This window comes from Pleurodeles waltl, chromosome 3_1, assembly GCF_031143425.1.
Source record: "Pleurodeles waltl isolate 20211129_DDA chromosome 3_1, aPleWal1.hap1.20221129, whole genome shotgun sequence".
Classification (NCBI taxonomy): Eukaryota; Metazoa; Chordata; class Amphibia; order Caudata; family Salamandridae; genus Pleurodeles; species Pleurodeles waltl.
In genome coordinates, this window is record NC_090440.1 from 675,472,793 (window position 1) to 675,484,977 (window position 12,185).

The window sequence follows — 12,185 nt, forward strand, 5'->3', positions numbered from 1 at the left end:
AGAGTAACAAAGCAGGAAGAAAATACTGGAGTCAGCACCTGAAGAGAAATTCCAATTGTGTTCTGCACTTGCACTCACTCACCTAGGCACTGGACTGCTGAGTTAGACACAACACCCAACTCCAAGAAGGACAGTCCACCTAAATTGTTCACCACAAGGACCACCCGGGTTCCTGAAAAAAAAGAACATAAAATGAGGAGACTGTGAATATGTAAAGCTCACGACCCTCGTCTGTTATGTGGCACAACTGGATCTTTCCGATCCCAATACCAGCTTACCACTTTGCACTTACCTGAGTCTAGTTTAACACAGGATGCATTGCTAGCGTTTGTCATGTGGTCAACCATCATTTTCACAACTTCATCTGCAGACAGCAACTGTTTCACAGAAGGTATGCATAAACATAGTTACTCGACCAACAACACAGTGTGAAGTGCTGATTCTTTAATAAGGTGTTTTTGGATGTGCCCAAAAACGAATTACATGATTTCTGAACTTGTGTTCTACATTATATTTTAATTTTCACCACAACTTTCAAATTCCAGGCCAGCTTAAAATACTAGGCAGGCCATTAACATAATAAACCAACACAACACAGGTAAGATAAAACTGTTAAGTACCCCAACACCTCTAATATATATATATATATATATATATATATATATATATATATATATATATATATATATATATATATATATATATATAAATAACATGACTCAAAGACATTCTGATACATCCAATCCTATAAAGCACACCCAAAAACAAACAGGCATAAATATTTTTCCAATTAATCCTACACTCAAACAGCAACAATGGGATGTAAACCTGTAAACACAAATATAAATGCAACCAACAAGCTCAAAATCCTCATAATTACAGTTTACCAATATCTCTTCACAAACACTTTCTGATTAAAACACACAAACGTGAAACAATAACTTATCCAACACATATTTTACCTACAATTGATCAAACTTGGGCATCATCAGTCAATCACAACCAAGTGCAAGAACATAACGAAAGCATTCTGGCTAAACAGTTAAGACAAAATAAAAGCAACAAATCCTAACATATTATGAGAGCTATGACGCCACTAATCCCCATTACTTGTTGTGAAATTAATAGGAAGTGCACATTCTGGATTTGCTCATGACCTTAAAAAAGACAGACCGTGCAGCAGAGAAATACCACGTAGGGGGATATTATGCAAAGACTAACATGGACATGAAGAAGCAATTACAATGGCTGAGAAACTTCCAGACTCACCGCCAAGGAGTAAGAGGTATCACAGCAGAAGGAGAAAGATCAGGAGCATTCACCCACATCTGGGTAGGCACCACCCAGACAACACAAATAACAAGTTATTTACCTTTGGTAACTATTTTTGGTGGATACCCTATTTAACAGCAGATTTCTCACCTTGTAAATAACCCCAAAAGCCAGACTGGATCTGAAAAATTCAAAGCAGTGCTTCTGTGTGCCCGCAGGTGAGACCGTTGACTCCGTATCAATGCCATTTTGCTCTTGAAGTGATGAATGTAGTAGCATGTAAGCAAAATCCATGTGGTCAGTTTCTTTCATTAATCGTTCCATATCATAAGATGTGGAGCCAACCGACCAACTGAAAAAAGGAATGTGCATATTGCTAAATTGGGACCTTTTTAGATGTACGAGAGCATACCACACATTGGGGAGGCAGGAGGACAGTGAGAAATCTGCAGTTAGATAAGGTATCCACCAAAAAAGCATTCGGATCCGGATCCAGAGAATATCACAGATTGCTCATCTTGTCGTATAGATACCAGAGCAGTACCTCCCAAGTTGGTGGGTCCTGGCAATGGCTCAAACTTAAAAGTCCTGCAGGACTGAGTGGGCATCATGCCCATCTCAAAAGACTTGACTGTCAAAGCAACAGTGATTTGTAAGGCTGTGCACTGAGGCCCATGCAGCTGTCCGACAAATATCCAGGACAACCAACACAGTGGTAATGGCCTTGGCTCTGGTGAAGGGAGTATGCTAGCCTTCCGGGGACTGCTTCTTAGCCAGTGCACAGCAGATCTGGATGTAGAGAAAAAAACATAGAGTGTTAGTCTATTTCTGTACCCCTTTGCCTTACTTTGCCCCGGAGATACCCACATGATGTTCCTTGGTACAGTCAATGTAAAAGCTGAGCACTCTCCTGGGATCCAAACAATGGAATCTTTTCTCCTATTTTGAGGGATGGGGAAGAGCAAAGAAGGTCGGAAATGTGATGGCTTGTCCAATTAGAAATGGCATCACCACCTTCAGTAAGAATGCCAATCCAATCCTTAACACCAGTTTGCCAGGAAAAATGTGGTATAAGGAGGCCAAAACGAGAGGGCCTGAAATTTAATCACCTGGCATGTGGATGTTATCACCACTCGTTTTAAAGGTCAACTGTGCATTGGTTTGAAAGGGATACATGTCAGAAAGGTGAAGATGAATTTAAGTCCCAAAGTGGCACACTCTCCTGGCCCAACCCAGCACCACTTGGATGAGTTGGCCCTGTCGTTCCTGATGTTCTTCAGAACTTGGGCCAGTTAGCAGCAAGAAGGCATACAGAAGTCCTGTGCTCCACTGTATGCAGAATAATAATTACAGTGGTTCCTTGGGTCTCATTCATAGCTTTCCATGAAGTTATAATGCATGCATCTGCACAAGATTTGGATATCAACAATACTTATAATGCTTTAATCTTCAAATCAGTGTTTCCAAAACTGCAATAGTGCAGATGGTGCAATGCTCAGATGTGCAGAGATGTGACCATTAAAATGTGATACATATGTCCAATAGATATCCACAATTGCATGGCAGTGCAAAAATATTCCTTAATCCAGTGTTGATGTTTCAACCCACACCTTAGTTTCAGTGGGTCTCTTCAGGACATGACATGTCATCTGGCACAACAACAGTAGATTGTAAAGAACGCTATTCATTTCATGAGTATGATACTCATGTCTGAGAAACCCTTCTTTATAGTAAAAACATATGACTGTGTCTACCTTCCTCATGCCGAGGTTGCTAGTGCCATCTGCACTACTGCAATTTATCAAATACCTATTTTAAGAATAAAAACTATAAACATTGTTGATATCAGCATAGTGGGTGGATTCATGTATTGTAACTTCATGGTAACTTATGAATGAGACCCACTGAGCCACTGTAAATATTCTATAGGTTCCAGTTACGGGGGAAAAGGGTTGGTCCTGTGTATCTTTTCACTGTATGCAGAATGCATCTCAAAGAGAGAACGTTCCAGGGAACTCCATTGCAAAAAAGTGTTGACATTGTGTGCTCTCATAGGCATTGAACAAATCTAGCCAGGGTGCTCCGACTGTTGAAAGAATCCCTGTTTCATGTCTGGATTCAATTGTCGTTTATGATCCACTAGGTGTTGTCTGTCCTGGTGTTTAAAGATCCTGCCAGGTGGTGTACCACCAGGGAAATCTCCAGATGATCAGCAGGCTCCAGAGGTGCAGTGCCTCCTGGCAAAGGATTCTGGACCCTACTACGCCCTGCTTGTTACAATACCACATGGTTATGGTGCTGCCTGTCAGAACCTCCACCCTCTCCCTCTGATAGTGGGCTGGAATGCCTTCAACACCAAATGAATTACTCAAAACTCCAACAAGACAGATAGATATATATTCACACCACACTGCATACATTATAGAAACAGGTACTTTTCAATCTTATGTCATTCGACAAGTGATATAATATGCAAATGGCACATAAGTGCATATTTATCATCAGACCATTTTACAATCTTCCGTATTAAAAACAAAAGTAACTTCTTAACATAAACACCCACCACCCTAACCCTCGCTATATACATAGTTGGTCCCAAGTCCTTTTTGCCTCAATTCTTCAATGTGTTGTGAAAAGTGAGATTATTGTCCTCCGTGAGTGTATATGCATAGACAGACGAGGTTATATTTTTGAGGTTTCCATCACATCTAGAAGTATTACATATCTATACAGGAGGTAAACCAACACTGTGATATGTGTTGTGTGCCTTTTTTAGGAAGGGAAAAAAAGATAATCAGGGAAGTTCATGGGGGTAGATAATCATTTTTGTTATATGATTTCAATGCTTCCAACATAACATCCCAAGTTTGGGAAATTAAAGTTTTTCTTAAACCTGCACTTTCTTCCCTATACAAATGGACACGTTCAACATCCAGCCATTGCACAGGTATTGCCTGCCATCTTATGGTGGAAGGAAGATTGGGATATTTCCAGTTCATGCTTATATTTCATAGCACCAGCAATAGTGTCAGTGCAGTTAGTTTCTTTGAGGTTTTGTCTCAGTGGTGCAGAAAGGCCTTGAACACTTTCCTCCTGCATGTTAAGAACTTTATAACCAGTAATGGCAGCAAGTGCCATTGTAATCCATTCCCAATACAGCAACAGCAAACCACAAGACCATAGCATATGAGGGAGGTCAGCTTTGTTAAATTACATCGAGGGCAACACTGGGATAAATCCGACTGAGTCTCTGAAGTGTAAGATATGCTCTATTAAGAATATTGAACTGAATAAATTTAAATTGCACATTACGCAATACTGGATGCAGATATATAAGGATCTTTTTCAGTCTGAATCGTGCAATGGCCTGAATAAATCAGCTTCCCATTGCGTGCAGGGTATGCTGCCCAGAACATCTGTAAGTTGCATGAAAGCACCACATAGCCACTTGCTGTCACCCATAGCACAAAGCCAACAAGCTAATGTGGTGTTGGGTCTCTGCCAGAGACCAGAGTTCTCTGATCTCCACCTCTCCCAGATGGCCTCCCCAAACCAGTAGCAATACATCCGTCACCACTATCAGCTATGGGTGGAAAGGGTGAGGGGTCTGCCACTGGTCCAACTGCAGCTGTTCTTGCAGATCTTTTGTAATCCCCTCTAAAACAAAGATGGAATCCAATAGGTTCCTTTGGTGCTGGACCAACTGAGATTTCAAATCCCACTGCAACACTTGCATATGCCATTTAGCATGATCAGCTAGCACAGTGCAGGGCACTAATAGGCCCAGAAGCCTCACAGCCATCCTTATTGAGATCCACAACAGAGGCTGAAATACCAGGTCATAGCCCAATGTTCTGCACTCGCTATTACAGAGGAAAAGCTTGATGCATACTGCATCCAGAATGGCTCTGGTGAAGGGAAGCCTCTGCAAAGGAGTAAGGTGTAAGTTCAGCTGGTTGAACAAGAGCCCTAAAGATGTTAAGAGGTCTGCAGTTCTTTTCTTGAGGATGTCCACGACTAACTGTGGTGAGCCTGCCTCAACAGTCATTAAGGTACGGGAAGGCTGGTAACCATGGCCTTCTCCGATAGGTAGCAACCACTGTCACCAAGTTCATGAACACCTGAGTGGCACTGGTAAGGCCGAAAGCAAGCATGGCAAACTGAAAGTGCCTGTAACCGACCTTGAATCCTGAGTAGCCAGTGTACAATAGGAATATGAAAATAAGCATCTTGAAGGTCCAGCGCTGGAATCCAGGGTGGAAAAAAACTTAGTCAAAGTGCTCATCTCGAATTGGTCTTTGTGTAGGAAGGCTTTGATAGATCAAAGGCTCCGCCCATCTTCAGCACAAGGAATTAGCATGAATATAACCAGTCTCTTCTTCTGAAGTCAGAACTCTCTCTATGGCTCCTTTGGCCAAAACAATTACTGGCCGAAGACAATCTGGTCCATGCGGATTCCAAATTTGGGTGCTTCAAACCAACCTTGAATGGTTTGGGCTAGTGAAGATCGTACATCTTCTGGAACCCCAGGTATGATCACCAATCATGGCCTAAAGTGCATGGGTATAATGCTGTAGTAGGCAGCTCACATTAACTGACCTCAGGGCAAGACTGGCTGAAAAGAACAACTTAGCAAAAGTATTCCCTCATTTCAACTCCCTATCAGGATAGTTCTTCAAAAAGAATTGGGGTTTACCTTACTGGTGGGCGGCTGTCCCACCAAGCTCTCAGGTGTCAGATGCTGGGCCAACTGACTGGGGGGTAAAGCACGGCTTAGCCCAAGTGCCCATCAGTGTGTCAGAAAGGGCTTCATTGAAAGGTAAAGGATGCTCACTCATTGCATGGCCAGGCTGTAGGACCTCAGTAAGGATATTTGTTTTAACCTCCATAGTGGGAAGAAAGAAGGTCAAAGACCGCAGCAGTCCTTCTGATTACTGTGGCAAAGGATGTAATCTTCTCTAAAACTGGTCCGGGGGAGAACTAATCTAGTATCAGATGAGGTGTCCAGTCTTCTGGCCTCATGTAATTCCATATACCAGTCATGTGCATCATAGGGAAGTGCAAGTTTTTCCTTGTCCCCCTTCATTGTCATGTACGTAAGGCTGGTTCCGATTAGACTCCAAGTCAAAAGGCTGGTGCAATTTATGCATGCTGCCGCGCTGTAGTGGGTCTGAGTCCAGGTGGTTTAGTATAGGTTGTGGCACATCAACATCTAGACATGGCCTCAATTGAGCTGAAGCCAGCTAGGAATCAGTACAATAGTTTGCAGGTCTCCTCTGGTGCTGGTGGTGTCCGTTGTCGGCAGCAATGAACGAGGGGCTAGCACAATTTTCAGTGCCAGGCTCAGTGCGGTACAAAACCCGAGGTGGGTTCAAGAGGACCAAATGACAACAAAAGCAAACCCACCAGCAGTATCCCCCCTGGGGGCCCTGCAGAACCTTGAGGCCCGTAGGTGCGCCAGCGGAAACTGGAAGCATGCCAAAGATCCACAGTGTGGCCTCTCAAAAGCCTTAGACTTAATGCAAGGTCACCAATGGGAGAGAAACCTCAGGGTGCATCAGGACAATAGATGGAATCGGCTCGTCAATGAACTGGGAGCGAGACCAAGAGGCACAATGACACCCTTGACCATTCTCCGAAGATAGACAGGAAGGGGACCCAAGCCTGCTCAGACTTTTTGTGTTTCTTCTTTGACTTACACTAAGGCTGCGAGGAAGATCAGATCCAGGAATGACTTTGGAAGAGAGACTGGAGGCCAGAGCAGGTATGCACTCTCAACTTGAGCTTGGAGTTGGACCTGCAGAGAGCCTTCCGGTGCATCACACTTAGAGCTTTGCCTCGTGATCTTGGATGGCTTTCAGGTTCATCTGGGCACATTCGTCACAAGCCTTAAAGTAGTACAATAAACCCAAGCATCAAAGCCACAGCTGGTGGGGATCTGTCGCAGACATCTGTTTGCGACAGTACATACAAGGCGTAAACCCTGTAGTCTTAGGCAGGTAACATCCCTTGCACACTGGGAAAAAATTTTGAGAGGAAAAAATTATCTTCACAATTAATAAAATAAATAAAAAGAGCGGAGCTCCAGATATGCATAGAAAGGGGCATAAAGAAAGGAACTGACGTCAGTGAACATGGGTAGCATTTATAGGCAGCTCTGTTCATCAACTCCAGAGGGGAATGGTGCTGACACAGTCACACAGCACCACCTGCTGGCACACAGGAGCACTGTATTGAATTTACCAGATCCAGTCTGGCACCTTGGGATATTCACAAGATGAGGAATTTGCGGTTAGAAAGACTGGGCAAAAAAGGAGACCAATTAGGAACTGGTGAGATAAAGAACATTGACACTGGTGAAAGACAGAAGGGACCTTCAACACATCACAGGGGCCAGGAATCCAAAGCTAAGTAGCCAGGATAGGAAGAGGCCAGTTCTATCACCCAACACTGTTCCTGCTAAAAACCAGGAAAATGTAACAGCAGTTAGGATCCACTTCCGTAGAAAAAAGAAAGAGAAAGGGGACACTGTGCATCGTTTTCCATTCCATCAAGCTGTTAGAGGAGACCCACAACATAAAACTAAAACAAAGCCCAAGGAAAAGTTCAAAATGAAGGAACCCTTCCCTGCAAAGCCATCGAAAACAAGTACTTCACTGGAAAGAAAGCTAACCTGTAATGAGAGAGACTGACCTCTGAACCCAGGGACCCAAAGCCTGCTACGTGGCTCAAAAACATGAGTTTGACCTCGACCCAGGAGACCTAGAACCAGACAACACCTGGGGAAGCATTAGACTGAGCTGATGATGGTTGAGCCCAGAGCCTCCTATCCCGCTTGAAAAAGAGAGACCAGCTACAGACTCTAAAAAATGTTTACAGTTTGTCAGATGCAAGCAATCTGAAGAAAAAGTATGGGATCTCCCATCTGCGGTATTTAGAAAGCCAATGACATCAATGCACTCCTAATGCTGTGTGTGGACAGGACATCTGTCACTTTTTTGCAGATGTATCTGAGGCCCTAGGTCTTAACCTGAAGTAGGATTCTGAGTTGCAACATTAACAATCCAGAAGCAAAGGACTTCCTAAAAGGAGAGAGGTCACATTTAAACAGAGTAGGTGCGACCTTCCTCAAATTTCCCCTAAGAAAATCTACACTCACAGAACCCGAGTACCAGGAGGAAGATGGGAATATTAATAAGTCACCAGTAGAAGGAATAGCTCTCTCAAGTTTACTACGCTTAACTTTGCAATGAAAAAGAAGGGGAAGTACAGGAAATAATGAAATAACAGAAACCAGGCAGAAACAACGTTTGCATTGTGAGAACGGTACAATTTAACAGGAACATTTGATACAAGAACAAGAATAATGAAAACTGCAGCCCAGCCACCATGACCTTTAACAATGTTTAACCACACAAGATAACGCAACAAACATAACATCCAACAAACTACATGTTTTAGATTTAAATAGTTTTATTCGTATAACAGTTCTGTATAATAACCGTACAACATACATAGATCACAGTTTCGACCATATCTACGTCAACCAAATTTACCTTCATCCGTCGAATTCCTGCTTCTCCGTGAATCCCTACAAAAAGACACAAACAGCTAAACATCACACAAACAGAGCAGGTGGTGGGGAGAACAAAAGAAATGAAACAGAGGGTGAAGGCAAATATAAAACAAAAGCGAGATGGGAGATAAAGGCAAAGAAGAGATGTAGTAAAAGGGAGCAGGATATCAGAAGGAAAATGAAGAAATAGTATGCATGGCCTTGTTGCTCCACAAGAGGGCCATGCTATGCAAATCTCCAAAACGTTCATGAACGGTTCCGATGAGTGACATTCCGACCTACTAAGGTAATTTGAAGAACTTCAGAAAGAATGCAGTGGAAGGTGTATACACGCTTTTAATACTTTGCAGCTAAAGTGATTTTCTCCCCTTTCAGAGAGCGCCCTCCATCTAGCATAACTGCAGTACAGTTATCATCAACATGGCCAATCTGATGGAAAAAGTTATGGAGAGAAAAATTAGACAAATCAAGCACATTGAGTAATGGGAAAAAGCGATCCTTGGATACATTCTCACAGAATTCAGCACCACAACCATTGATAAATAAAGGCAAAGGACCTCTGTGGAAGACATTGTTGTAATATAAGTCCATCTACAGATGGGTACTAAGGGTGTACCCATGCCACCATGATATGCTGGTTAACTTTTTTGGGTATTAGCTTGCACTGCGATGTGCCTAATTTATGCACAAATTCTAGTATCTGTCATTGGGAATCTCTTCTCCCCAGAGGGCAAAAGACTAGAATGTCCCCCTAGACTTCAACCTTGCAGCCTCGTGGATCTAGGAGTTGAAGAAGACAATGACAAAATAATAGGGCCTGCAACAATTCTATTTGTAACTTTATTTTAGTCTGCATCTAGTTTGCATGCTTTTAAAGACATTGGGGCCAATTCACAAAATGTATGTTGTAGTATGGCTAGAAGTACTACAATAGTGCTATTTATGTACTACAAAATGTAGTCACTAACATATATGTGGTGATCTCCGACTGCAATGTTTTATGAGCGGAGATCGCCACATAGCTATGCCTACATTTTAGTAATAAATGTTGGGGTGAGGGCGGAATGGCTGGAAAATGGGGAATGATTCCTACTAAATGGGAGTGGTTTAGAGAGGAGTAAGGAGGGGTAAGGAGCCGTTTAGGGAGGGACGTGCACCCACCCACAAAAGAGTAAGTCCATGCCTATTCCAAACTGCCCTTCTACCATTATTATAGCCAAAAAATAACATAAACAGTGGTAGAAGTACTCCAGCTCTGACTCAGTGTAAGTTCAGCACCACCAATGGCCAACCACTGGTACTGCAACACCCTCCAACAGAAAATAATGGAGGCATGGACTTAAAGTAACACCCCATAGAAAATACTGTTAAAACTAATGTATCTATTGCCATTTCCAAACCATATAAATACATTTGATTAGAATTAAATGCAGAAAAGTATCCATAAATAAAAATGGGTAAATGGAAGGTCCTTTTTGAGCATCACTTAGCCACATGAAGCTAAGGTGTCTCTTGTAACGGGACAGGAGTATAACTCAGCCAGATTACTGTCCAAATGTGATCACTAGCTATTAGTTGGTCTGTGAAACATCAATACTTTTCACTACCCCCACTCTATTCAACCAGATATCGCAGTTCCACTGCATGACAGTAATTGAACATGTAATGTATACTGAGCCCTCCTTTCCTGGGGCTGTCGGAACTAATTCTGTCCAGCACACCTGGGTCCAACCCACACACAAAGTTAATCAGAACGCCTCTTGGAGGCTGTAGGGCTAGTGTATTGTATCGAAATCTACGTAAGGCTGTCGTTTTGACAGCTGTAATTTTCCCTAGCCTGGAATCATCAACACCCATATGCATCATCTGGAGGTCCAACTTTGGGGACACCGTAAGTGTGCTATAGTTTACGTGTGCTGTTTCCGCAGTCAAAATAAATATTTTAACTCCTAAGTAAGAGATATGTCCATTGGCCCATTCTAATCAGAACCTCAATTGGACAAATAATAGTGTAAAGCAGAAAAATCCCTTTAAAAAATCAGTCCTCTAACAAACACAAAGGGGGTCATTTTGACCTCGGCGGTCTTTTTGAAAGACCGCCGAGGGTCCGCCGTGCGGAAGACCGCCAGTGGTGGCGGTTTTCCGCTCGGCCTATTATGACCGTTGGCAGCTCTCCGTCCTTTTACGGACGGAGAGCCGCCAACAGCCATACTGGCGGGAGGCAGGGAAGTGGAGGTTGCTCCACTGCCACGCCAACAGAACACCGCCCAGCAAATCACGTCCTGTGGTTCGCCGTGGCGGTGTTCTGTTGGCGGTGTGGTGTCGGCGGAGCTGCCCCCATGGCTCCCGTCCCCTCCCGGAGGATCGTCAGACCAGGTAAGTCGATCGTCCGTGAGGGGAGGGGGGTTGTGGGGGGTGTTGGTTGTTAGGTGTTGTGTGGGTGCATGGGGGTGTGCATGTGTGTATGTGAAGGAGGGGTGTGAGTGTGTGTATGCTTGCGCGGGTGTTGTGTGTATGGGAATGAGTGCGTGTATGTCTGTGGGTATGTCTGTATGGATGTGTGCGTGTATGTTTGAATGTGGGTGTGCGTGTCTGCCTGTGTGTGTGTGTATGTAGGCATGTATGTTGGCGTGTGTGCGTGTGAGTGTGCAGGTGGTGCCTGCGTGCGTGTCGTGTGGGTATGGGTGGTGTGATGTTGGGGGTCGGAGTGGGGAGGGGGGCCCTGCAACCTTTGGGGGGGTGGCAGGGGTGGTGGGGGGGGGGTAGGAGAGGGTGTCGGGTGGGGGTGAGGGATGGGTGAGACCCTTATCAGTGCCAGGGAAGGAATTCCCTGGCACTGATAGTGCTTACCGCCATGGATTTCATGGCGAATCAAACCGCTGGAAATCCACGGCAGTAAGCCAGGTCAAAATACCGCCGGCGTTATAGTGACGGCCGCCAGGCTGGAGACCCGGCGGAACGGAGAACCGGCAGATGACCATGGCGGTAACCACCATGGTCATAATTCCATGCAGTAAGACCGCCAGCCTGTTGGCAGTCTTACCGCCGGTTCTCCGCCTTCCGCCAGGGTCGTAATGACCCCCTAAATGTGTTTATGAGACACAACCATCAATTTGCGTCAAAAATTTACTTTTTCGACAACTCAATCCTATTAAATGACCTAACTCAACAATCATAACCTTTACATTTAGCTTTGTATTTACATATATTCAATGTGGGTGCAAACATTCATCATTTTTTTTATATAAAAAAGCAACATCATATCCTACACCACATAAATCACTAATATACAATTCATCATTAATCTGTTTATAGCTTCAGTTAACTTGGGTGAAAT

The 12,185-nt window shown here is 43.8% G+C and overlaps 1 protein-coding gene across 3 annotated transcripts in view; it reads right to left on the minus strand.

Annotated features, from left to right (window-relative positions):
* The window catches only part of TKFC (triokinase and FMN cyclase), a 224,651-nt gene that overhangs the window by 84,530 nt on the left and 127,936 nt on the right, over positions 1-12,185 (minus strand). For all 3 annotated transcript variants that reach the window (XM_069223265.1, XM_069223264.1, XM_069223267.1), the window contains exons 8-10: positions 8,829-8,863; positions 293-377; positions 83-172 (exon numbers count right to left, since the gene is read on the minus strand). In XM_069223265.1, coding sequence (XP_069079366.1) covers positions 83-172; positions 293-377; positions 8,829-8,863 — 210 coding nt within the window. The remainder of the gene's footprint in view (positions 1-82; positions 173-292; positions 378-8,828; positions 8,864-12,185) is intronic.